At 44.5% G+C, this 26,589-nt stretch overlaps 1 protein-coding gene and 1 long non-coding RNA gene across 3 annotated transcripts in view; one reads left to right on the top strand and one right to left on the bottom strand.

The window, feature by feature from the left end:
• The first annotated feature begins 786 nt into the window (after positions 1–786).
• On the top strand, positions 787–7,021 carry LOC308179865. Its single transcript, XR_013940644.1, has 2 exons — positions 787–6,497; positions 6,676–7,021. It is a non-coding gene; the product is annotated as an uncharacterized lncRNA (long non-coding RNA).
• The window catches only part of PRKCA (protein kinase C alpha), a 154,317-nt gene continuing 134,570 nt past the window's right edge, over positions 6,843–26,589 (bottom strand). For both annotated transcript variants that reach the window (XM_080560601.1, XM_080560602.1), the window contains 4 exons: positions 22,942–23,022; positions 21,338–21,445; positions 18,711–18,851; positions 6,843–14,080 (listed from right to left, as the gene is read on the bottom strand). In XM_080560601.1, coding sequence (XP_080416727.1) covers positions 13,916–14,080; positions 18,711–18,851; positions 21,338–21,445; positions 22,942–23,022 — 495 coding nt within the window. In that variant the 3' untranslated portion in view covers positions 6,843–13,915. The remainder of the gene's footprint in view (positions 14,081–18,710; positions 18,852–21,337; positions 21,446–22,941; positions 23,023–26,589) is intronic.

Below are 26,589 nucleotides of genomic sequence, written 5' to 3'. Positions count from 1 at the left end.
CCACCATCGGGGACCCAGCATTGCCCCTGCCCCTCCGTGCACCCCCGGACCTCCTCGGCTGTGCCTGGGCTGAGACCAGCAGTACGGGGTGGGCTGCGCTGCCTGGGACACACTCGTCTGGGAGCTGGGGAAGGGAAATCTGGCTGCGGCCACCGGTGTCACACAAAGGCACATCCGAGGACATGGCAGACAACAGGGAAGATCGGTGGGCAGAAAGCCAGCACGCTGGAGAAAGCCAACTTGGCAGGACTCAGGCCGGGGCAGGGAGAAAGCCAGGGCTAAAGGAGAGAAGGACAATGGGGCAGATGCCGCAGGCCCTGGAAACCATCGCCAGACTGAGTGATTCAGCCAGAACACAGAAAATTAACGGCAAAGCCGAGGATAAGGACGCGGCTCTGTCAGGGTATCCAGCGATGGGACACTTCCTCGGACCCAGCGGGGAGGACAAGAAGAGGGTCACAGGCCATGCAGGTGCCCCTTGCCATGTAGGTGACCGCTGCTGGGTGGGCTGCCACCACAGCACAGGAGGCTCAGGGCCAAGTGACAAATTTGGCCCCAGAGTCCCCCCTGCACAGGGCTTTGGGGAGCTCCTGCAGCCCGTCCCGGCTGTGGCAGCAGCGCAGGGCGGCAGCTCCATGGGGTGGCCCCAAGGGAAGGCACCACTGAGGTCTCCCAGCAGGAAAATAACAAAAGCAATTCATTAATGACAAGTCTAATAAATGCAGTCTCTAATAAATACTTGGTCACAGCTTCTGCACGGCTTTGCCCATACATTGCTCTTACCTCAACCACACTTCCGTAGTTCCCAGCACTCTTGCTGCAGCGTGTCACATCTCTGCCTGACACGTCCTCAGCTAGCGAAGCATGAATATCCTGATGGAATAATTCAGAATAAAGTGAGATATGAGATGTGGAGGAGGTGTTGGCTAGATAGCTGGTTTGAAGTCAATGGAGCCGTGTGCTCTGGCTTGTTGAGCTCTGTTTTGATTTACAGCAATAACAAAAGCTGATGCAGGTGTGTAAGTTTTGATTTTTTCCAGCCATGTGGTGAAGCCTAATATGACAAATGCCTCTCAGACACCTTTCATTCGCATTTGAGGAGAACTGAAGGCAGCAAATCCACTGGGGATGGCCAGGAAGGACAGAGCGGGCGCTCGGTCAGCAGCACGGGTCCTGTGCTGGAACAAGGGGGCCGAAGAGGTGATGCCCTCCTGGGGAGGCCCCCACACAGCCCCCCAGGAGGAGGCTTCCTGGGATGGAGCTAATCGGCAGGGAATTACCACAGAAGTCACACAGCTGCAAGAGGCAGGTTAGACCTGGATGTTCATCATGTTCTGTCAGGGACATTATTTTAATGCAGTAATTGGCTGAAATTCATCATTCTTCTTTTCTTTTCTCTCTCTTTTTTTTTTTTATATATATATAAAGCGATATAAACAAAACAATGCAACACAAAAGAAAGAAGCAAACAAAACCAAACCCATTTTTCTCCAGAAAGGCAATCTGCTATATTAGTTTCCTGGGCACTGGGCAGGGTTATTTGAATACAATACAAATAGAGGCTGCAGTGCATGCAGCCAGTGACATAATTAACCATTACAGTGTAAGAGGTCCCCAGCAGCCATGCATATAATCAATTAGAAATACACATTTTGGGCCTCAGTCTCTTTTTTCCCCCCCTCTGCTTCAATGCAAACGTATTTAGGCTAAAGCACTCAGATGGATTTTCCACTGCTGCTCATCCTGCGCAGCACACGCCGCACTCACACCACGAGCGGTTCCCACCAGGGCACCAGGACCAGGCTGCGAGAGGGCACCCAAACACCTTGCGCAGCCCCAGAAGCACAGCTGAGATCTCCTGCCTCACCAGCAGCCCTCTTTAATTCCTTCCCTCTAAGAGCTATCGCCCAGCTGACTGCAAAAAGCAGCGGAAAGCCCTTCTGTTTTTTTTACAGAGCGCACGGCGTGGCAGTCCCAGGCAGGGCGATTGGCACCTTGTGTCCTCTCAGCATCCTCCAAACCTCAGGGCAGGACTTTGCCAAATCCTGCAGCAACAGGATTGTCTTTTAATTAATTAATTAATTAATTGTTATTATTATTTGCTTTTACTCTCTCAGCGCTGTGGTGAGACGGTGCCACCTCAGCATTTCTGGAACAGATTCTCTTTAACCTCTCCACTGTTTACTATTTCTCGCTTTAATCCTCTCCCTGCCCCCATGCTCCCCTCCATGACAGGGAGGACCATGCCCTGCAGCGCCGGGGGCTGGAGGCTTTGTGGTTGGGGTGTGCAGGTGAGGGGATGCAGCACAGCTGTGCTGCTTTTACAGGGCTGAGGCAGGAGCAGCTTTGCCAGGCTGCTGGAGCCACCTTCCCTGGCATGTCCAAAATCAGCCTGGAAACACGCAGCTCCATGGACACCAGAGCTGGCAGCGTTTGGGACAGGCCCGAGGTCCCAGTTGTTGGTGAGCCAGGGCCCAGCTGGCAACACAGTGGCCAAATGAGCACAGCTGGCTTTGACCCTTTGTTTAGTGCAATGCACAGAGACACCTGCTGTGGTCAGAAACAAGCAGTTCCTCAGGGGCTGTCCCTGTCCTTACACCGGGAGAGAAAGCTCTAGATGGATGTGATGTTACTTGTGGTGACTGCCCCTGACCGCACAGCAGATCACGCTGCCTTGGGAGCATCAGTCTCACAGAGGTCCCATCTCCTCTCGGCTCCAAGTGCTTAATTCCTGCAGGTTCCTCTGAAGACCTCCCTCCCAGCCCTTTCCTTTCTGGCAGGGGTAGCTTTGAAGGACTCAGAACCCTGTCCAACAAAACACCTGTCCTGGCAGCCTGACCGGCACAAAATGGGCCACAAAGTGTTGGGAAGCCTCAGGTTTCCCTCCACTCCCACTCCCTCCGATTTACTCTACGCTGAATTATTCAGCCCACGTGCTGCCTCACATCTGCTGTGGTGACGGGCATCAGCTACCGACCACTGGGCCTTGTGCAGCAGGGTTTAAGCAGCATTTTGGGTGCGGGAAGGAAAAGTCTGCGCCAGCCAAAAATTCCGGCGTTTGCTTGAGGAAAGAGGAAGGCAAGCAGGTAGGTGTAATGAACTGGGAAAGCGATGCTGAAGCTGCTGTTTCTGTGTGGGAGGTGACCGGCACTCCCTGCCAGCTGCCTCGGCGCCTGCTATTTCTGCCGCGCTGTAGGCCGCATGGCGGGGCGAGGCCTGTGGAGATGGTGGGGGAGGTGAATGGCAGCCCTGGCTCCTCAGGGAACCCGCTGCAGCTTGAGAAGATTGGGAAACGCTCAAAATGGAGGCTTCTAAGATATTCTTCTTCCATGAGCTTTGGCAACATTTGCAGCCTGGGTTTTGGTCCCGGTTGCAGCTGCGGCAGCAATGGCTCCTGTGGAAGCAGGATGTGGCCTTGGGACCTGTGCTACGAGGCAGCGCCTGCTGTTGTGATCGCTGCTCCTTACCCCAGCCTCATTTTTAAATCTTTCCAACACTGAAAATAGGGAACAGGGGAAATTCATGGCACCGAAGGACAGCAGCTCCTCCCCAGTCTCTGGGGAGGGTTTTCACATGCCGCTCACGCCGTCGCTAAATTAAAGGCATCAGTATTTGTGCGCTGCTGGAGCTGGGGCTCAGCTCGCTGCTTCCCTTGCACATCCCTTGGGCTCAGCCAGCAGCCCCCTTGTAGCAGTTCGGGAGGAAGTGCAAGAAGAGGTGCAACGTTATTTTTAGCTCTGCACCCACACGCTGTGTGAAAGCTTAAAAAAACGAAGTGTGGAGCCTTTCATAGACAGCCCCCCTGAGGGGCTCTGACTCACGGAACAACAAAGGCACACGTGTGAACGGAAGTTACACACTTTATTAAAATAAAACACCCTCTGTAATCATATGGGACTAATTCAAGCTAATAAAAGCCGAGGAGGTGCCAATTCGGAGTTTTGTCCCAGCAGCTTGGCCACTTGCATCTTTTAGCCGGCACGGTGGCCCCGGGCCAGCAGGCAGGGCACTGGAACTTGTTACCAATCTTTTAATGATGTTAGGGTCAGTCAGGCACAAGAACACTAAATTACTTATCCCAAAAGGACCAGGCACTAAGCCAAGGAGTTTTGGGATGCTGTCATTGCTGGCCCAAGCTCTTTCCCACTTTCTGCCCTTGCAGTCACTGCTGGTAGCTTTTATAACAATTTCCAGTGGATTTTTTTTTGTTGTTTTTGAAATCACACCTGCTCAGTGTCTCAGACACAGTTACACTTGTGCGAGGAGTAAATGAATCCTATTAAAAGAAGAACATCTCTGCCACTGGAAATGCTGAAGCTTTAATGAGGTTGAATATAACTTGCAGTGTTTTATATGGGTTAGGAAGCCTACCTGTTACAGGCACTGAGTTGCATGAAGTGCTCTGGGTAGAAGAGTGTGATAAGCGGGGGTGGATCAAGCCCCCAGAGCTGAACAACAAATCGCAAAGCTGTGGTCCCACATACGCAGCCTGAGAAACAAGGGGTTTGTGTGGGGGCTGCCAGCTAGCTGGGCTTCCTGGAGGCACGTGCAAGCGAAAAATGGAGAATAAACACAACTTTACTGACAAGGCTGATCCCTGCAAACAGGCCTGGCTGTGCAATGCCAGCAGCTCAGATGCTGCTACAAAACCTGAGTGTCCTGAGCCCCCTGAGCATCCCCTGGGTACAGCCCGGTAACACACACATACATGAGAAGAGGGCTGGGTGGGAAAAAGCCTCCAGGAACAGGGACAAAACCATCAGTCGTGTAGAAACAAGTTGCACAAATACCCTAAATGACATGAACCCCCCTACCAGCCAGCAGAGAGCCACATGTCCATTTCCTCGGGGGAGCAGATGGATTTCTTCTGGCTCATCAGAGCTCCTGTGCTGCTGGGCCCCTCAGAGCGAAGGGAAATTCATCCCGAGCGTGTGAATCACTGCCTCTGCAGCACCAGTGGCAGAAAAAACGGATGGTGATTTTTGACAGCCTTGTCAGGTGAGAATAAGATATCAAACACTTCTCAGCAACCTTTCCATGATTTTTTTTCCCCCCTTATTCAGATACTGTACTTTAAATTGGTTTTGGAATTTTTTCCACCCCTCCCCAGGTCATGCAACAGTTTCCCAGGGCAGGATGCAGGGCGCTGATGCAGGGACCAGTGACGGGCACGTGTAGTGGCAGCTGGGGGCCGACACCACCACCCTGGCAGCAAATGCAGCAAATCCCTTTGGAAGGAGACAGCATTGATTCATTGCCCATGAGATCTGCCTCCTTTTGTCCTCTCCTTCGGGAAACACAGGACAAACACACACATACAAAAACCCTTGCAGGTAGCTCTGTGGCTGCAGCCTTGCCACTGCCTGCTCCTGGTCAGATCCCTCCCCATTTCTCTGGGTGTAGCAGGATGGTGGGAAGGTGACACCTGCCTGATGTATTTTGGGAAAAGAGCCCTTCGAGGTCAGCCCATCCTTACCTGGCAAGAGCAGCCCTCATCTGGGTCCCTCCTTGGTTTGTCTTTGCTTTACCACAGCTCCATGGGGCTCACTCATTTTTCACTCTTTTTTTTTTCTCAGCCCAGCAGCGAGGGTTGCCTTTGACAAACTGGGTGGGATTACAATTACCTTGCAGTAATTAATGCAACCAGCATTTTAGCTACCCTAGCAGTTCTCGGGAGAGGTGGTTAGATTTGCTGCTCACGTACCAGCACTGTAAAAATATTTGGAGATTGCTAAACCAAATACCCCAATCTCTAAAGAGAAGCCAGGCGGGGGAGAGGGAGAGGGAGGACGTGCCTTCAGCCAGCCACAGGTAATTGCTGTGATTTACAGAGCATGGTGTGCTAGGAGCACTCCTGGTAGAGAGCACATTAGCTCTGTGTAGAAGTCAAATAAAACCAGCCAGGTTGAGCTTTGCACCTACTGCACCCACTCCTCAGGTGCCACCACTGGTAGCAGCTGCAGGCTGCAATTTTCCACCTGTGCCTGCCTTCCCCAGGGACGAGCCTGGTGGGTGGAAATCCCACCAGCCCCTGTCTGAACAACCAAGGGCTTGGGACGGATCCGGGCACAGCAACACGGAGCCCTGAGGACCTCTTTCTGCTTGTGCTGGGCATCTGAACCAGCTCAGGGCAGCGCTGCCCTCCACCAGCTCCCTCTGGTGCTCTGCAAAAAGCTCCCAAGGCGGGAGCAAAGAGGGCTGCATGGGCTGCAGGAGAAGCTGTACATGCCAGAGGAACGCTGAGCAGCGTGCAGCAGCCTGGAAATGCTGTCTCTATGAAAAAAAAAATGGATTTCAACCATTCCTTTGGGCAAACTCAGCCAGACTTTTCTGCAAATTAAACTAACCCAATTACTGAATTAGCAGGAGATGCAATACGTTTGAGAGCAAGCAGAAAAAGAATTTGTCTGTCAAGTTGTCACGGCATTTGTACATCGCTTTCAAAATCTGAAAACAAAATGAGATCAGCCTCGGCAGGGGGAGTGCCCGGGCTCAGGGTGAGTATGGCTGGTGGGGCCGGGAGCCCACGGACCCCGCACATGGGAATCTTATTCCAGGAACTGTTCCTCCACAACTAATTCCCTTTTTTATAACTCTTACTTGTAACAGATTTGCTGACCTTACACACACACCCTTTTCCTAGTTAAGCCTCTTTTCCTCTCGATTTATTACCAGGAATTTAAAAAAGGTCCGTCCTAAAATTCTGTGCATGAACACTTCAAGTCACTGCCGATCAAAGTCTGGACCCGTGCAAGCTCTGTGGCCGATCACACCACGACTACTGGAGCCTCTGCGGAGTGAGTTTTGAAATGAAATCCCGAAAAGCCAGAGCAAACTCTCACAAAGTAATGGTAAGTATTTTTATTCGTACACACTTGCTTTGAAACTACAATTAATATTTAACAAAAGCATTTCATGCAAACAAAGATTGAAGATATTGAGAATTAAGAAAAAAAAAAAGATGCTGTAATTTATACATCAGTCTTGCCCACTATATTTCCAATGATTTTTTGTTTTTTTTTTTAAATTAATGGTGCCTCCAAATTTTCTAGTAGCATCTTGCAGATAAATGATGAGAAAATAAATAATGTTCTCCTCTTTATAAATACAAAATGTGGGTCTTAAAATAACAATCAGAAATATGAATGAGTTCAAGGTAGTAGTATTTCTTTTTTAAAAAAAGGTAACATTAAAATAACATGCAATCATTTTAAACATTTCAGGTGTACTCTGTATTGTCGTGCAAAATCGTACATGTGTTGGGATTGCCTGAAGTGTTTTTAAAAGAGGCAACAAGCTTCAGTTTGTTGACATTATTTTTCTTACATTCATTTTAATAGATCAAGAGAGAACAAATGAAAGGCTTTGTGGGCAACCAGCCCCGGCTGAAGTCTGTGTTATCGCTGCGAGAACATTTTTGTGTGCCCCAAGTCAGCAAGGCGGCCAAGTGTGCAAGCTCTGCTGCCTTCCCCGGGACTGGAGGCCGTGCTGCCGTAAGGAAGCACAACAGCACGGGCTCTGCTGAGCGGGGCTGGGGCTGCCCAGCACCAGTCTCTGCTCCAGGAAAGCCCCGAAGCACAGACTGGGCTCCAGGCCCCTGGGGGTGCCTCCTTGCTCCAGGACAGGAGCGCTCTGACCTCCGCAAGGACTGTGCCGTGGTGCCACCGCTGTCAGCAGCATTGCCTGCGCTGCTCAAAGAGGAGGGCAATAAATGCAACCATGCCAATTCAACTAATTCATGGGAAAAGGCTTATGAACCTCAGAAACCTAATCGTCCTATGAAAACGTTCCTGCCACGTACACAATTACAAAAACCATAATGTCAGCTGTAGACTTTGCAGTACGCCCTGCAGTAAGGGCTGACCATGCGGCCAGATCTGCTGCCGCGGGCTGGAAGCATCCACGGCCGGGTGGCCAGACACACTGCCAGTGAGCCCAGGGGGCTTCCTGCCAAAACCGGGTGGAGACCCAGCACGGAGACCCCAATGGAAGCAGGTCAGGGCCAGCTGTCAGCGCTGCTGCTACTCTTCCTGTACTGTTTAGAATTATTAATTGGCTGCTGATCACTTTTTGGTCAACGGACACGAATGGAAGAAAGAAACAGAGCTATGGTGGTGATTTGCTTTTAAAATTGAACCACAGCGTCACATGTAAGCAAAAGAAGAGGGTGAGGATATATGACAGGAATACATTAAAACATCAATGGAATAAAACTGTCATGGACGGACCAGCTGCGTAACAAAAAAGCACTCCTCCTTCAACAGGAGTCAGTATAAACATTACTACAAAACAGCTGTGCTGACTTTATTTACCCATAGGGAACCACACCCTACAAGGTCAGTTCTGCTAAGACTTCCATTTACATGGAATTTTTACATTGCACGTAGAAATCTCAGGAATGGAAAAGAGGGAAGTGCAGCTGACCCACACCAGCAGCACGCGCATCCTCACGCTGCACCCAGACCCCCATTAGCAAAAGCTGTACTCCAGATTCTGTAAGAAACATATCAGATCTGTTTTTATTTTTCTTCAAATGGTTTCAGTAGAATTACTAAAGTTATATAAAAAAGTAGAAATACCATGGTATAACCAGTGATACCATGCGAGTCAAAGAAGCTGATATAATAGTAAAAATTATAATAATACTTACACAACTCTTTCCAGGTTAAAAGTGTATTAGAAACATTAACTAAGAAGCCCTCACGCCTCCCTGCGAGGTAAGTAAGTATTATTATCCCCATTTTACAGATGAGGTAACTGAGGCAGAGAGGTCACCAACTCGCCAAGGCCACCGCGGGCATCAGGGGCAGCCCTGGGAGGCTGAGGCTTGTGCTCCTGGCACCCCTCTCTGTCCAGGTTCTCTGAGGAACTGAAGGGCTTTAGTGCATGGTTATTTGTTATAAGGCTGCTGAATTACCAATCGCCACTGGCATGGTTACTGGCTGATATGAAATCACACGTTTATGGAGTCAGTTCTTATTTATCTCTTCAACTCAACTACTTCAGGTCCCGTCTAAGTGTGCGGAGCTGAGGAACAAAGTGCTTTAACTTCTCTACTTTTTTACTACCTTGCAGTTCAGTGTCTGCCTACCACACAGCACACAGGTAACACATTGCCTATAGCTGACACCCACGCTTGCAGACAGAACCTATGTACAATAAGTTATGCTAATGACTAAAAGAACTCAAAATCACATTAAAGGTTTCCAGAAGTTTTGTGGCAGGTCAGAAAGCCCACTGTAAACTCAATACTGCAAATGTGCTTTCTACTCATATGAAAGCTTGATTATTGTATTATTATTATTATTATTTCCAACAAGGTGTTTTGTTTAATAAGGACTTTTCCCCTCTGCTAATCGCATGCATCTCCTGTGGCATTTAACTGGGATTGCATCCAGATGCACCAAATGAGAACAAAAATAATGCAAGTGGTACTGGTCAGTCCTGGCCCGGGACACAGCAACTTTTCTGCTAGAAAGAAAGCTCCTCTCTTGCCTGACCTTTTTAACTTTACAAGAGCCCAGCATTATCTTCGCCCCAAAAGACAGGACAGATTTCAAAGGCCAGCGGCATTTATGTATGATGAACATCTCTTAAACTAACAGCTGATTTCTAGAAGAACTTTCTTCAGTTTATAAAAGGAAATTCAATTGTAGTTCTGTGAAGAATGATCAGAAGTTAAATTGCATTTCTCCTCTAAACTGGATTAAGGCAGAGTATGTTGTTACAGGAGTGTGCTCTCTGCTTCCCATGTCTCTGCAATCCTTGCTAAGAGCACTGAGGCTGTCCTGGAGACCTGCAGTCATTCCCCAGCGAATGAAGACACCCAAGATTTTGCCCAGATGATGAAATAATTTATCTAGAAGCATGTGAAGTCTTGCTTAATCACTGAAAACTGGAAATTTTACATGGCCTAAAGGCCCTACCTGTGCCCTCCGTGGGAAACGGCCTCGCTCCAGTGAAAGGGAAAGAAAAAAAAGACTGATTCCCCAACTTGTCCCTGCCTCAGCTGCCCTGTGACTCGGCCTGTGGGACAGGAAGAAGATCACAAAGTGAGCGGGGGAGTTTCTACCATCACGGAATCACACATCGCCTGTACAAAAAGCAGCACAGCAAATAGTTTAAAACAAAACAAAACAAAAACAAAACCAGCAGTACAGAAGGGCTTGGAGGTTGTCTTGAATTTGAGAAACTGGAGCAGTGAGTCCAGAGAGATTGTAGCTTTGTGAATCCCAAACAATCCAAAACAATTCAAGCTCTACACAAACCTAAACTTCTAGCACTCGGGATTGGGGTGGCTGCAGAGCCATGCCCCTTGAGGGGTGTTTGGGGGTCAGGGCGCTCGAGCACGTGTGGGACAGACCCAGCTCCCACGGCCCCCACCCAACCTCTCAGCAAGGTGGTGTTCAATTTTACTTCTAGAAATCTTCGTAATACCCTGGGTGCTCGGATTGCTGTTGCTATTGAGTACAAGGGAAAGCAAGGCAGTCCTAATGCCTCTGCTGATAAATGTTCTTTAAGAAGCCAGACTTTGTGGAAAACATTACATAAATAACACCTGCATTAAAAAAGACAGGAACGTGCTTGCCGGATATGTAATGTTTTACTTGACATACATTTCTGGGTAACAAACACGCCAGCTGGTGCACTTTGAGTTCTTGCTAAAGGGCTGGTCCAAGTGTTCACGTGCAAGCGTGCATCAAAGAGCAGCGAGGAGTTCCACAAGAATTCAATCCCATTTGACCCGCTTGATTCTTGCAGCATCAAGAAGTTCACAGTACCATTCAGGAAGCACTACAGACACCCGCAGAGGAGATGTGAGATGCCGCAAGCCCAGGAACTTGAGGTAAGGACATAAAAGAGGAATTCCTGCTTCTGCAGTGGAAAAAATTGCGGAACAAATGCAAGTGCCTAAGAAACTCATAATGAGAAGCAGCCACAAAACGAGCAGCTCTGTTCAGGTGTTGGACCAGCTCCTTACTGCCATGGTACAGGCAGTGCCACATCACTGCTGTGATAGCAGCAACTGCCTGGCTGGATGCCCCTCCACAACTCAAGCAGAACCACTTAGTAACATCTACCGGTTTTCTCTTTCTGGCCTGGGCTAGCTTCATCCTTGTGCTGCTTTTCTTGCTCCAGTATCTTGTGCTCTGCTATTTCTCCCTGTATTTTCCTTTTCAGAAGTCCCCTTTTCACTTCACTTTCTTAAAACGTGCATAAAGCCCGCTCTCAGCAGATTTACTCACTTGAGGGCCTCTTCTTTACTCAAAATCTGAGCCTCAAAAATCTGTTGAATCTATTATCTTCTACAGCATGACACCCAGATATTCCTAAATTATGGCAGGCTAGTAATATTTAGAAAAACACAGTCATGAATGCTGTACTAGTCCACATGCCTTATGGTGAAAATCATACCACAATCTTCAGGTATATAATATATAAACAAGAAAATCAACTCCCAGACTTGGCTAACATATTTGACACAGAACGGATTAAAAAATTTACTCCTAAAATGTATTAAAATCATTGAGTTCTGTTTATTTAGGCATCAATCTGGGAAACGGTTAGGTGGTGAATGCCCCTCGTTAGCAGCATGCTTTCCCGTGCCTTAGAACCGATCCGTCCGGCCGCTAAGGGCTGACCCCTCTCACCGGGGAGATGCTCCGTGCTCAGAGCTGTGACTGCAAAAGCACTACGGCTGGGCAAAAGCCAAACATCTGGAGTGTTCCAAATCCCGCGTCCTAGGCACCAAAATCTGGCATTGGAAGGCATCACGGGTGCAGAAGCATGACACAGTTGCCTTTCCCAGCCAACCGCACTTTGCTCAAAAATTGTCCAGTGCGCCACTGGGGTCGCTCCCGTGAGTCGGGACCTTCCACGTGGCTATGGATCTGCAGGACTGGATCTTTCTGACAGAATCTTTGGCACAGGTTCGATGTTTTATTGTAATAAAAGATGATTAGAAAGTAGATCCCCCCCCCCCCCCCCCCCCCCAGTTACATATTCTAGTATAAATTTAAGTCTCTTATGGCAAATATCTTACTTTTTGAGTATGTTTACATGCTGGAAAAACTGTAATCAGTCTGCATGCAGCAACAGAGACATCATGCTTCTGGCATCGTCATGCACATCTGACAGACAAAGAGTGCCTATGGCTGCTACCATGAACAAGGCAGAAGGGAAGAGAAAGGAAAATGCACTGACTACTATTTTACATGCTGCAACAAAACCAAAATAAGCACAGAAATATTTACTGATCTTTGAATTAATATCTTCTGGTAAGTTGTAAGAGGAAATATCAAATTTTTTATCTAAGTGATAGGAGAGGAGAAGATTGCATTAATTACAGTGTTCATCATTGCAAATAAAGTCTATTTCCTTCCCTGTAAGTAATAAGCAGATGTGAAATGAAAGCCTAATTGAACCTTGTATAAAACCTGCAGGTAGCAATTATTGTTTAAAAGTAGATCTACATTTAAAAAAACAGATGATACCCTAAGTCATTAACAATATCCAAAAACTAAAAAAAAATCCAAACCCCAAAACAAAACCAAAACAACAGCAATAAAACATTTAGCTAAACCTAAATGATGCCGTTCAGAACAAGAACTTTCACAAATAAAGCACAATTTGTTTTATAAAATTTTTATAATACTCTTTATGCTTGATATGATTATGTCAGTAATATAGATCTGCTTATTGTTAACCCTTATTATTAAGAGTTATTACTAAAGATGTAAAATTCATTGCATGAAGCATACGTAAAATGTATTAAATTCCATTCTATCGACAAAACAAGTTTTAGGTGCTTCATTCTGACTTGATTATTCTACAGCCCCAAGTTGTCTGAGTTAAAATTGATTATTTTAGGAGTAAATTTCACTTGATTTTCATGAGTTATTCTGGAGAAATCAGGAAGTCACCTGGGGCTGCATTTTTTGTTAATTTAGTATACACAATGTTTTGTTTGATTTACTGCCCTACACTGCAGACTACAAACACGTACATGTAAATAAGATTTAAGGAGTTACAGTTCTGTTTTACATTCCAGGTTAACAAATTTCTTAGTAAAATATTGGTATTAGTAGAACCGGTTAACAGTAAACTTCAGGAGTTGTGTAAATTAAATTAACTGAACACACAATGGCACCCTGGATCACAGAATAATCTCATGGAGATTAAAATTCACAAAAATATTATTAAAATTATTACTATTATTATTAAAGACAAAATTTCACCCTTGAGTTTATCACATGCTACTTAGCAAAGATCCTAGAGATCTGGCCACTGCTGAAGCGTGTTTAAACGGGGTGTTGCTTACAGGACTGGGTCACGAAGCCTCGGAGTCTACTCTGATTTTATCCCCCCCCTCCCAAATTTGTTTCTGTGAAGTTTTTGAAGCAACTGCTTTCCACAATGCTTTGCAATGCCTCTCCTCCCCAGTGCATTTCAGTCCCGTGTGCCGCTGTTCTCCCCAAAGTCACCATAAGACCCGGGGAGGAGTGGTCCCTCGGGGCCGCGGGCTCCCATTGCACGGCATCCCCGCGGAAGGGCTCAGTGCTCGAGGTGTTTTCTCAGACCCGGGGTCTCAGATTATTTCTAACAATAGCACAGTGGAAAAGGGAGAAAAAGGACAGGGGGAAATTGCAAAATGTTATGTACCAAAAACGGGTAACTTTAGACGAGTCAGCGGTGACTTCTAGGAGAATAAATGGGCACTGTATACTAATTTATCTCCCATTAAGACAATGTCTCTGTTGCAAAGCCAAAATCCTGAATAAGTGGCCTTTCCCCCCATCATACACTTTCTAACCCTACAATTTTCAGGCCCAAATGGAATCAACAAGGCAAAACCCTAAAAACTGTAGGGTTAAGGACTGTTCCTCACTGCGGGATTGCTTTCTGTTCTGCTGTTTCATGCTGCGTTTTGTAGAAGGGGGTGTACGAACTGGGGGTTGACATAGGAGAACCCTTCAAAATCTGTTTGGTCTATGTTAGCAATGACCAACTGATCCGGTGGGGTTAACACTGGCTGTCCTCGTGTGAAGAACTTATCGAAGTTTTCAGCACCTTTGCCACACTGCAAGAAAAAAGAAAAGAGAAAAGAAGACTGAAAAAAATCAACAGTACATTGGCAGTCCCAGCTGTTTGCAGATTTCTCAGGATGACTGCAAGACTTTCCCTCACTTCTTACAACTACTTAAAATTTTCTGTTCAGATATTTTAACAAAAAACATCTCAGGCAAACAGAGAGGTTTTAATAGATGATTTCTGATGAAAAGCAGAGTTAGAAAAGTTCCCATCCATCAGCATGAGGTGACAAGTTAAAGAGGCGTAAATATTCAGAGCCAGTGGGATAAAAAAGGAAAAACAAAATATTTTTATGGACATGTATTGGCAAGAGATACTTTATCTGTCAAGTCTTTTGCTTCTCCATAAAACTTTTACAATGCAAAATTAAATTTTTGTGTTAGTCTTTGTTTCTTTCACGATCTGCAGAAAGCTTAATGAAATTCATTTACATACTTCAATTCTTCCTTGTATAGCACATAAACTCCTGTGAATCCATAAACCTGAACAGAGCTACACTGGAATAACATTAACATAAGAGAGCGAAGAGACATGTTTTACCAAAGGAAATATTATGTACGCTGAAAATACGAGCTAAAGTTGAATATAAAGCTTGGAAAATTATGAACAGATTTACATAGGCATATAGATATATTTGCATGTATGTGTGTTTGCATGTATAATCTTTATTATTGTTGAAATTATACCACATTATAATGCAATTGTCTATTCCCAGATCTAGCTCTTGCTCAGATGCAGAAGATATTTATTCCAAATCACACTTCAGTCCCACTTGGAATGAAGCAGACATGAAATAAAGTCTTGCAGGGTAGTGAAAACCTGGGCGACCTCGCAGAAGACAGCATAAAAAACTGCGAGCACAACCACACAGTCCTCTAAGTGTGGAGTGGAGACATGAAGATGAATGTGACTCTCTTAAGAAGAAGAACAAGCGCATAAAAGTAAAACGAACTACTTAGCTCTATCTGAAGAGTCACTGCACTCTTTAGTGTGTTAGATTTAGAGGTAGGAATTGGGACGAAATGCTCACCAATGCTCCCCACCATGAGACCCTGCATATAGCACCTCTGTGCTGGATGCACACCGCAGAGATGCTCAGGTACAGCAGGTATTTATTTCATCCCTGCCTTCCGAATTTCACCCTGATTTAACCCCCAGGTCTCCTCACAGTGCAGTAATGTCAGGCAGCTCCATAAAACAAAATGGAAGCGATTCCTTTTTCTGAACTTCTCCCAGGAGCTAAACCACCAAATTCCCAGCAAACTCCAGCTGCCTGCCCAAGAAGGGAACTAGGGCAGGGAGTGTACCCTGGGAACAGGTCCACATCACAAAATGTGCTATCACAGCTTGCTTTCTTTTTTCGTCTAAGAGAAGAGACACGTCGTCTCGTGAAGCCCAGCCGAGAAGCATGGTTATATATAGCTACACACGTAACACAATTCATTCAGAACAGAAAACAAAAGAAATCAGGTTTGCAAAAAGATAGTTTGGGGTGATGTAGGAAACAGCTGGAAGGCAGGAGAGCAGCAAGTAAAAGAGGATGAAGGTGGGAGCAGAACAAAATTAGCTTGGGTGCAAGAAAGACTGCATATCTGGGGAAAACCAGACATTGAGTATTGTGGAGAGGTCCAAAGGTAAATCTGTTTATCTCAAAACCATCTGCTATAACAGATTCTTAAACAAAGTCTGGATGTACTATACGTGCAGTGAACACTTCTTGTCATCCCTGACCCTTTTCCTCTATACCCATCCCTGAAGGATGGCTGCACTATCAAATATTTGCGTTAGTGAATGTATATACATTGGGATTGGGAGGATAACATTGCATTATACCATTATCTTCAGATTTAGAGGGTAACTTTGAAAGGGCAGAAGATGACTTGTATGACAGACCAATATTAAACATTGATTTTTCTGAACTTTCATTTAACATGAATAAAACCTCTCATTTAGAGGAGAAACAAGCAGAAGGGAGGTCTGTTTAAGGGAATTCAAGGATGAGATGTGTGGCTCATGCCCTGTCTTGAAAACCATACAGCTTCCAATCTCCTTGCAAAGCACCTGGCACAAGGACTTGGACACGCCAGCCAGTCTGAGCTGCAAAGAACTGCTGCTGCCCCAGGCACAAGTTGTTTTATATTTCAGATGAAAAATGCATGCTCAGGTACTGCACCACAGTGCTGATAGAAGTAGGCTTGTTCCATCTCCGAAGAGCACAAGACACTTGAGCAGGTTAAAGGCTAATGGTGGTTTGCTTTTTTCACCTGAGGTTCTGTGCTCACTGAGTAACCTGGTGCCCACTGAAGGCAATGCCTTTTGGGACATGGAATGGACAGAGATAAACGCTGACAAGGGGAAAACACTCCATCATTCAGATGAAAGTCAGTGCATCTCCAAATTAACAGTCAAATTTATTTTGGGGCTGTACAGTCGATTCAGAGAAGCAACCGAATGGATATTTCCACAGGGAAGACTTTATTTTGCTTAGCAGATGTTTTACAGAGATGTGTGATGCTTCCACAAAATTATGCTCAATCTTTTTCTCTTTTTCCCCCAATAAATGGAAGCTATTTAAACCAGCTGCATATTGAAACTGAAGTTCTGACTCCATAGGTATCTCATTATTGCTTATATTAGTAGAGATGGAGAAATAACTCATGAAATGTAAACGTAATATGAACAAATTTAATCATTTATCAATCTATTTGCATGTTCAATTATATATTTTTCTTCACATTAAAGAACTCCACTGCTATCTTGAGTGTTAATGGAGTATTAAAGCAGAACTGAAAATCTGGGACTCCCAGAACCTTTACACTCACAAATATGAGAAAACATCCTTCCTGCCAAGTAGTCACTCTATGTCTATGGCCTCTGAAATGTCAGTTTTGAAGGGAAAATGTTATTTAAACCAACTGACTGCTGACCCCAAATCTGCAGCTCCATGCTGGAGTGAGAACCGTGCCTGTGTGTAAAAGCAGCAGGATTATTCCTGCAGCAAAGTGCTTCCCAGAAAAGATGCACCTAGAGTGTTTTTCTGAAGACAGAACAAAATGAAGCTTATAAATATGTCCATGTCTTGACACACATTAAGGTTTGTGTGTTTTTTGTTTTCTAGAATCAATATAAATAGAATCAGCAACCACAATAAATGAGTTATACATAGGGTATGTAAATATCAGATTTGGATTTTAAATTATTTTTGTCTGGGAAAGTTCAGCTCCATGTGAATGCCTGAATCTCCTTGGTGTCTTTCAACAGCAGCCTGTATAAACAAAACCGGTCATGATACCCACAGAGAAAGATAACAGCTGCTCTGAACAGGAGCCAGGATCTGCCACCAAGTGTGCTACGATGGAACCAGACCATATTTCAGCATTTAGTATCATCATGCTGGCATTACTTTTAACTTCAAGGAGAGTCTGAGCACTCAGTTCTCCAGCTAATTACACTTACAGATGTGAAGGTAGACTTGTTTTATGATCAACTGTAATTTTGACCTAAAAAGCACATAATGAAAATCTTACATAAAATGTTCTGTAGAGAAGTGCAGCTCCCTTCTGACAGCCAGCTCTGGGAACGGCTGGCCAGGGTTGGCAGTATCAGGTATGGATTTTTACGTACTTACACTCCTCCCTGCGTGCAAAATCTACATTATATGTAAAGGATGATTTCCCCTAGCACTAAACACTTCTTGCCATGCAACTCCCCTCCTGGCGAGGTGAAAAAGGGATTTGTATGCAGTAAGGGAGAAATATATTCTGCCTCTGCTCATTAGTTTGTGATACCCCACTAGCACGTCTGTATTGACAAATAAATCAGCGCACAGGGCAATGATCCTATACCTGCAGTGCTAGAGACTGTTACACATCTCAGCTGAAGTGTAAACAGTGTTAGAGAAGAAAGATTTGATGTCAAGACATAACAATTTACAGCTGTTCCTGAAAGCTTATATTCTTGTGTGCAAATAATTTTTTTTGCCTGTCAATAAAGCGCAGGACATGCTGAAAGACTTTCTGTGTCAACAAATGCAGTTCTTCAAATTATGCTGTGCAAATGGTTCTTGCACTAAGGACACTTGTTTGGATTTCTAAAATATTCCTACAGATACACGTGTGTAAAACAGTAATAAACATGAAAAATAAATCAGGTACTATTCCTGCAGACTCAGCAGATCTGGGTTCTGTCACTCTAGGCTGGGGAATGCAAGTCCCTGGGGAACAGAGCCCACTGAAAAGGGAATTCAGTAATTCAGACACTTTTAGTCACTGGATGCTGTTTGGATGCTGTTCACAGGAGACAGTCAGGAATGGCATTTACCACATGCCTCAAGCAGCTGATGTGAATATGCCAGTCTTACCCATTTTCAGCATCTCATGCAGTGCATGAATGCCCAATCAGGACTCCAACCACTGTGGGGCTTTTTCACAAGGAGCAAACAACAATGGGTTATGCCACAGGCTGCCAAAACATTAGCAGACTTCCAGATGGGTCTGCCACCATCAAAATGCCCTATTTTAGAAGATTTTCAGCACCATCAAGCCAGCACCACACTGACCCCGCAGGAAAGCACACCCGCAGACACGTGTGGCGAGGGACGTGTCTGGCACCTCACTCACCACTTTGGGCTTGAAAGGTGGCTGGATCTCTCTGTTTTCCAGTTTTTCCCAGTCAATTCTCCTGAAGAAAGCATGTTCCCTGATGTCTCTTTCACCTTCAAGGCCACAGCCGAGGCGCTTTGCAGGATGTTTAGTCATTAGCTACCAAGGAAGAAAACACCAAATGATTACCCTGAGTGCTGGAGTGGAAGCGAGACAGACGTTCCCCAGATTGCAATGTTCTTGCTCCTCTCCTGAAAATGCAAGTTGCTAATAAGATTGCTTTGAAAAGCTAAAATTTATTTTTTGAAGATGAGTTCCCTTGTTTCATCGCTGGAGACAGCATGCCAGCAGCCAAATTAAAGGCCGTGCTTGTGCACTGTTTCCCATTAGCAGAGGCGAGCACTGCAGGCCTGGGTGGGCACACGGTGCCCTGGGCACACCGCGGTCCCGTTGGCTCACAACACAACTCGCTCCTGCATTTTGCCTTTTGTCTTTCAGCTCAGTCTTATAAATCTCCAGAACAGCTTCTGCCCGACCTCAGCAATCAATTAAACTTAATAAATCCCAGTGTACCGAAGCTGTATGAAGTACATTTTTCTGGGCCTGTTGAAGACATCTCATTATGGAGCCTACAGTTTCTTGGCACCCAGCTGACAACATCTCATCCGTGTTTCCTCCCTTGCATCCTTAATGACATCTTGGTCAATACTACACCCAGTTGCATAGATTAAGCAGACTTGGGAAACAAAACAAAACAAAACAAAAAACACAACACCAGCATTGCCAGCTTGGAAACAGTAACGTGCTCCCTAATTAACAAGCTCCTCCAAAAACTTGTTTTTCTGTTGCACATATCATACATTAGGCATTGAGCAAGGCAGCCTTCAGCTCTCAGTTCCTGTGTTATGAGGACTTTTTAAAGCTCTTCTACAAATCATATGTGATTAATACACTGCAGGCAGTGATACCTCAACACATCTTTTTAAAACCTCAGCTGTACCACTTTAGTCTCCCTCCAAATGTTCATTTGATCACATTCCAACTCTGAAACTAGCAGAGACCTGAAGCAGACTTCAGGAAGCCGGCTAGGCACTGGGCTAGGATCACATCACATCATTCTTCAAGCTTAACAGCAACTTTGCCACTTTTGTTAACTTTTCTAAACCCCTCACTTTAACAGTAGGCGATAAAAGAAAATGTGAATAATGTTTCTAGCAGTTGTAATTCAGTTCCAAAGTCACTGAGATCACCAGACCCAAGACGCTCTGAACCAGTGGAAAAGCTGTCAAGCAGAGAATTCAATTTGAGGAGCACAGCGGGCACGTTCACCTTGCCTGACTGTGCACCGGCCTGGGATTGCTGAGCTGCTGCTGAGTACCAGCCACACAGCTGCTCTCCTACACTGACTTCTTAGCTCAGGTATAATGCTCACTGAAGTCTGGGATTAATTTGTTAGCTTAATGCAGACATTGAAGATGTTACATCACAGAGACTTGACCTTATACCTAGTGGCGCGATGCAATTTCGACTTTCTGAACTCCCTTTGCATAAGCAGCTAGTGGAATAGCAGCAAGCAGGAGAGCTGCAAACAGGATAATTGGATCAGGTTCAAACTGTGCTGGGTGAACGTATGATTTTCACAACAAGGCGTCAATCTCTGTGTACTTTCAAAAATATATCGTTTAGTTTTTGTTAGCCAGAAGCAGCATGTCTACATTGATATAGGCTCCAAAATTAGAGTGGTCTTTTCTTTTACTTTGTTCTAAGCACATTTTCTTTTTCTTGATGATTTTTCCTTTCAGGATTAATATCCAAGTTATGTGCTTAAATTCTTCCGAAGGAAAGGAAAAAAGTAATTACCAAATTAACTGACACTAAGTGCAATGATGTAAGACATCAAAGTAAGGCTTTATAGGGAATGGTTTGGAAAAGCTGCAGAATGACAGTACTCTAGGGAATCACATCACTAGGGAGTCAAGAGAAAGTCAAATGAATTCTTTTTTTTTTCTGAGCTAATCCCTTCAAATCAAATTATTCTGTTACTTGAAGGGAAAAACAAACAAACAAACAAAAAACCACAACAACTTTGAATCTAAGATAAATCTTTGGCCACGCAGGCTACAACTGGGTCAGGATTTCCCCACAGTTGCCTTGTGCTTATGCTACAGATTTTCACATAGGCTCATCTTTATCTACACTGAAAAATGATTTTTATTAACTCTTTATTCTGCTGCTGTGATTAGGCTTACTGGGCTGAGGACCACAGCACATTTGCTGGAGTATCCGACATACATCCAAACTGGGAAATCTCCTCACCTTGCAAAACTGGGGTTGTGCTGCCAAGGGTTGAGAAGCAAGGCAGGAGGAGACGTTTCACACCATCTTCCTGTTTATAATTTCTGCTTTGGATTTGGCAGCTACTGACTCTGACATTTGTTCTTACCATAAAATAAGCAGGCACAGCAGGAGGAGCTGAATACTTATCAGTGACACCAAGCGATGAGCACTTTATGACAATATAACTTAACACAGCCTGACAGAAGTTGCACTTAAAATACTACAGTGCCATAGCAAAGCCAGACAAATTTAGTTATTCATAAAGACTGCCAAAAAGAAACTTAATGATAAAGAAACATCTATCTCACCCCCTTGCAGATGGAGACGGCTTCTTTGGACAGTGATTTTGGATAGGAAACATTATGCTCCATTATGGACTGGAAAAGTTCATCTTCATCTTCTCCATCAAATGGAGGCTGTTAAAAATAAGTCATATGTAAGTTAATTACCTATTTTTTTTCTTTAATTTTCCACATTTTATGAGATGGCATAGTAATACTATACAATACTGGGTCAGGTTAAAGGTGCATTCAGCCCTGCAACCTGCCTCCCAGTCAGGCAGAGATGCCCAAGACATCAGTGTAAGCTGTGGTCCTTGCTCAGGAATACACACCAAGCTCGCAGCCATCTGCAGGCTGGGGATCTTCTGACCCAGAAACTTAGTGCTTAGCAGTCTCAGATAGAAATCAAAGAGAAAAGTTCATTTCTGCCTCCAACATGGCAGCAAGGTTAATGAAAGGTTTGCTGGATTATCTTCAATGAGGTTATCTTCACAATCATCTCTAGTTTTTAAAACTGCTGTGCACCAGGCAGCCAACAGTACTTTAAAGGGTAAAGTTTGGAGACGGTAACTTTCAATTACCTTGTGTTAAGGTACATCCATTCCTCACTTAATTGCAGCTAAACTCCAGTTTGTTTTACAAGACATATGTGTAGACTCTGCTTCTGTGAGGAGGAGGCTGCATTGCCAGACAGGGCTGCATTTTATTTTTAAATACAGGTGATGAGGGAAGTGCCTGTGGGTGAGTCCCCCAGGATATGGACACTGTGTAAGTCTCAGCTAATAATAAATCTCATTGCCTAAGTCTCAGCTAATAATAAATCTCATTGTCTCAAAAGCACTCAGCTGCCTAACATTTGCAGTGCACACTGTAAATGTTAACAACTGCAATTGCAACCCTTTAAAAACTTTTTAAAAATGTTGAGTGGAATTTAGTAGAGAAACTATTAAATGCATTTGGTTAAAATGTATGTTTTAAGCTTAGGAAATGCATACCTCTAGCTAACACTCACTGAAAGCCACCTGCACAAATCTTTTCCAACTCAAGATCAATCAAGTTCCTAAAGTCGGTAGTTATCTGCCATTTACTGTAGTACAGAGTTGCTTTTCTACTTCAATGACTCAGAGAGCAGCATCTCAGTAACTGTGCAGAATAAGGGGTCTGTAACTAAGCTCATTTCAAGCAGTGAGACCCATACTTTACCCCCAGGACACAGAATACAAAAGCTGTATTCGTGTGACTTAACTGCAATGCAGAGCATATGCACAGTCTTATTATGTCTCCCTGCGGTTTCAAGCTACTAAATTATATTTCTTCCATTTGACATGCATTTTCCTGCTAAAGCGTCTCTCTCCCATTCAATTTTGAAGATGGCTATTTAAAACATCATTACAGTACAAAGGAACCGTATTCAAAGGCAGGGCTTTATTATGTGGGTGCAATATAAAGAGCTTAAAACCTAAACACGTTCTCAGTGGAGTCAGAGACAGTCAAGAGTACACAGAGATAATATGAGTATGAAAAGCCCCACGCTTGTCCCCTAGGGGTCTAGCCCTTTAGCAACTTTTGAAAGAGAGCAGCATTGGACGGGCAGGAAGAGGTCATGGCAAGCACAGGAGGGTAACTCTTACCTGGCCAGCTAACATCTCATAGAGCAGCACTCCGTATGCCCACCAATCCACAGACTTCCCATAGGGCTGGTAAGCAATAATCTGTATAATCACACACACACACAAAACCAAAAATCCTATGTTATCCAACATCCAGTCTGGTGACATATTAGATAAACAGTGACATAGAGACAAACGTAGTTCTTTGCAAGGAGCCAGAAAGCCAACACTGTAATCCTCACTCCAGCTAATCACTGCTTCCAGCTGGAGTTGGACATTTTTGCAAATGCTATTCTAAACCCACCTGCATCGTTTGGTATTCTGGTATCTTGGGGAATTCAGCTCTTAGGAGATCTTGAGATGTGCATTTGAAGGCAAAGAAGGCAGTAGAGTAGCACGATGTAGGAGACAAGACAAACATTTTTTCCATCCATGTCAAAGCTTCATGTCATGAGACTCACTAATTTACAGGCTATTAATAGTTAAGACTTTCTTTTCAATATTTATGGTTTTGTTCCACTCTAAAATGAATAAAAATTTAAGAGCAAAACCCCAAAAGGCTCAGTTACGTTTTCCCAAGTTGCATGATTGAGATACTCTTAGTAGGAAACCAGATACCAGTTACACCAAAAAGAAAGCGGTTTCTGCTGTTCAGCCTAATGGAAACATCAAGTGTTTTGCGTCCTCTGGGTTCACATCTGACTCACCCAGAAGCACAAATTGAGTGCTGAAACAATGAGAGGCTGCGAGTGCAAACAGCACGCAGGTCCCCTTGTGCGTCATTTTCTATTATCAGGACCTGCTCAGAGATCAGCGTTCATTTATTTAAGAGATGCGTTTGGGCATCCTGTAGAGGAGTTCGGAGGTTCGGATACCCTCTCAGATCTGTTGTTAAATAACTGTGAAGCAATAGTGGGCATGGTGGAGGGATGCAGCACATCCCACCTGCGCTGGGGAAGAGAGCACTGGGGCTTACAATACGTTTTGATGTTTTTACTCTTTGTGAAATAATTGCTAAGACCAGTACAGACCACATATGCTAGATTTCTTAGTTGTCTGAAATAGAAGTTGAACTGGCAAGTTTTGTTGTTTTTCAGGGCTGCCTGGCTACGAAATAGATTTAGAGCCTCTATATGAATACACATTCTTTGCTGGGCTAACAGCAGCACATGAATTTAAAATTACTGCAGTGTTTCTAAGCAAAAAATTTCAAAATAAATCACACTTCAAAATGTATTACACAACCAGAGGTAGTGACAAGATTCTCAGCTGAAAGGTCCTACATAAAGGCTATCTTAATTAATTGTCTTTTAGCAGTAGCCACATACATTGGGCTTTTATATGATATATTTGGGACATTCATTTCGTGTTATGGTGGTGGACATGGTTGCCCTTCCTGTCATTTCTATCACCAGCAAGTTCCCAGAGGTCCTGTGGAATCAATGTTGGTTCTACAAAGACTAAACACTTTCAGAACTTTATCCAGAAAAAATCTGACCTTTACACAAAGAAAACATTAAAACATTTCATCCTCAGCCCCTCTCCCACAACACCTCCTTGCCTGATGGAACAGCAAGCTGTGTTACCAAAACAGAAGGGGATATTTTTCAGAAGGTCATTAATCTGTAAGGGCATTTTGTACAATACACTGCATTTAAGTGGTTTTGGTAGGAACAGCATATTTAAATTAGCAAATGAGAAAAAGAGAGATCCATAGCACTGAGAAAGGAAATCCTAGGAGACAGGCATGGTCTCAGGCTGGCAGTCAGGTCTGTCCAGCATGCCCTGATCTTCTCCTCCTACTGTCAAGGAGTTTGATGGGAGTACTGAGGAGAGGAAGTATTTCAAAAAGGTAACGCAATGTCATAAAATGAAAGATGTAACAAAGCATGGACCTAAGGATGCCGTTTATTTAACCAGCAAGAAGCAAGTCAAGATTGGGCTGTTCTCTAAACAGCATTCTCATCAGCAAATGCAATCTGCCCCAATTAAATTTGCCTTTGTGAGAGCGTATCAAGTAGAATCAAGAGAGACAGAATTAACATGAAAAAACCTCCTACAGTTAACCTAACATATGGTCAGAGTCACGAGAGCACTAAAATTTCTGTCCTATGTCATCAGCTGAAATATTCATTTGATGCTCCATGTCAACATCAAGAGAGAGAAGCGCATGACAAGTGGAGCAGTGGCCCTTCCAAGCTAGCATGCATCTCTCATGTGAAACCAATCACGTGGTGAAAGAGTGGGATTTTGGAAAAGAAATACATACATCAAGTTCCACTGGGACTAGAAAGGGCATGCTTCAGAGAAGTCCCACTGCAAATGCAATATAAACACCTTCCATTGTCCCTACTGCAATGTAGGAAAAGGTGGTACTTCGCTGTCACTGTCCGTTGATGTACCTAACACTATAAGGCGTTTTCCTTTAATCCTGATTAAACATGCCCATTTGAATCACCTGCTGAACCCCAGTAAGGATATGACACCAGTGAAACACAACAAACCAATGTGCCACGTTCATTCTCCAACCTGTGTGTCACGCACGGAAACCGATGCTTATACCCACACATAACATTGGGAGTTACTCAAAGCATTAATTGGAAAATGCAAAGGAGAGGGAAGGATGCTCATTTCAAGGAAGGAATTACATGTGGGAGGAAGGAGATGAGTTTTGAATATACAGTCAAACGCAGCGGTACGAAGTCAGCAAGTTCTAAACGGCTTATTTTCAGCAGCTCCCTCCTCCTCATCCCGCAATCACCGTGCATTACCTCCCGGCTGCTGCGCCCAGAGCCAGCACTGCCTGCCTGGCAGCAGCTGCCGATGTCAGCCTATCTGCAGGTACAGGCTATGATATCTCTTGGAATAAATACAGGCACATTACTAAGGAGGGGCCTATTAACTCTTACCTCCTATCTCACTGCAGTGAGCAGAGAGACCCACAGAGCAGTGAGGGGGGCTGTGGGACCAGAAACGAAGACCTGTCCTCTCCTGCTATGGCCTCTGCTTTCTACTGGCCTGGCAGGAATGGAAAGTTGATAGGACTTTTCCTTCCCTTCCTTCTCCATCACTAATTTAAATGATTGCCTTTTTGCATTTCAGATGTCCTATTTCCCATACCTATGATTATTTTAAGGGTGCTGCCTTTTCAGGTTCTGTGGAATTGAGAGCTCAGGAGGAATTTCTTGCATCAAGACAAACTGGCTGAGCAACGTTGACTGCATTTTTTCCTTTCTTTTTTTGCCTCCAAGGAAGGCACAGTGAAGAGCAGGACACGGAGATTAATACCAGCAATTTGTAGGAATATTTAGATCATTGCCACTTGCAGCTGGTAGCCAGTTGGGATGAAAAGATTATATCCCCGAGGCAAAAGAGAAAGTCTTTTGTGAACATGTCTTACGTCTACTGGAAAAGTTAAAGCTCAGTTATTAAAAGAAATAAATATAACTAGCACAAGAAACAGTCAAACGCACGCTTTCCAAACCTTTGCAATACTTACTACCCTCCCCTAATCCTGGCAACTTCAGTTAGAACTTAAGGTCTGAGGCTATTTGACAGAGGAGAAGGGAAAAGGAATTTTTAATTTAAAGCCTGAAATTCAAAATCAGTCTTCTAGCTGCTGCCGGGGTGCTCATGGTAGGGTTCAGTACTGCACCGCAGGCAGCGGGT

This window comes from Anser brachyrhynchus (genome assembly GCF_964034855.1).
Source record: "Anser brachyrhynchus genome assembly, chromosome: 18".
NCBI classification, from domain to species: domain Eukaryota; kingdom Metazoa; phylum Chordata; class Aves; order Anseriformes; family Anatidae; genus Anser; species Anser brachyrhynchus.
Note: the sequence above shows the minus strand (reverse complement) of the source record. Positions and strands in the feature narration are given on the sequence as shown.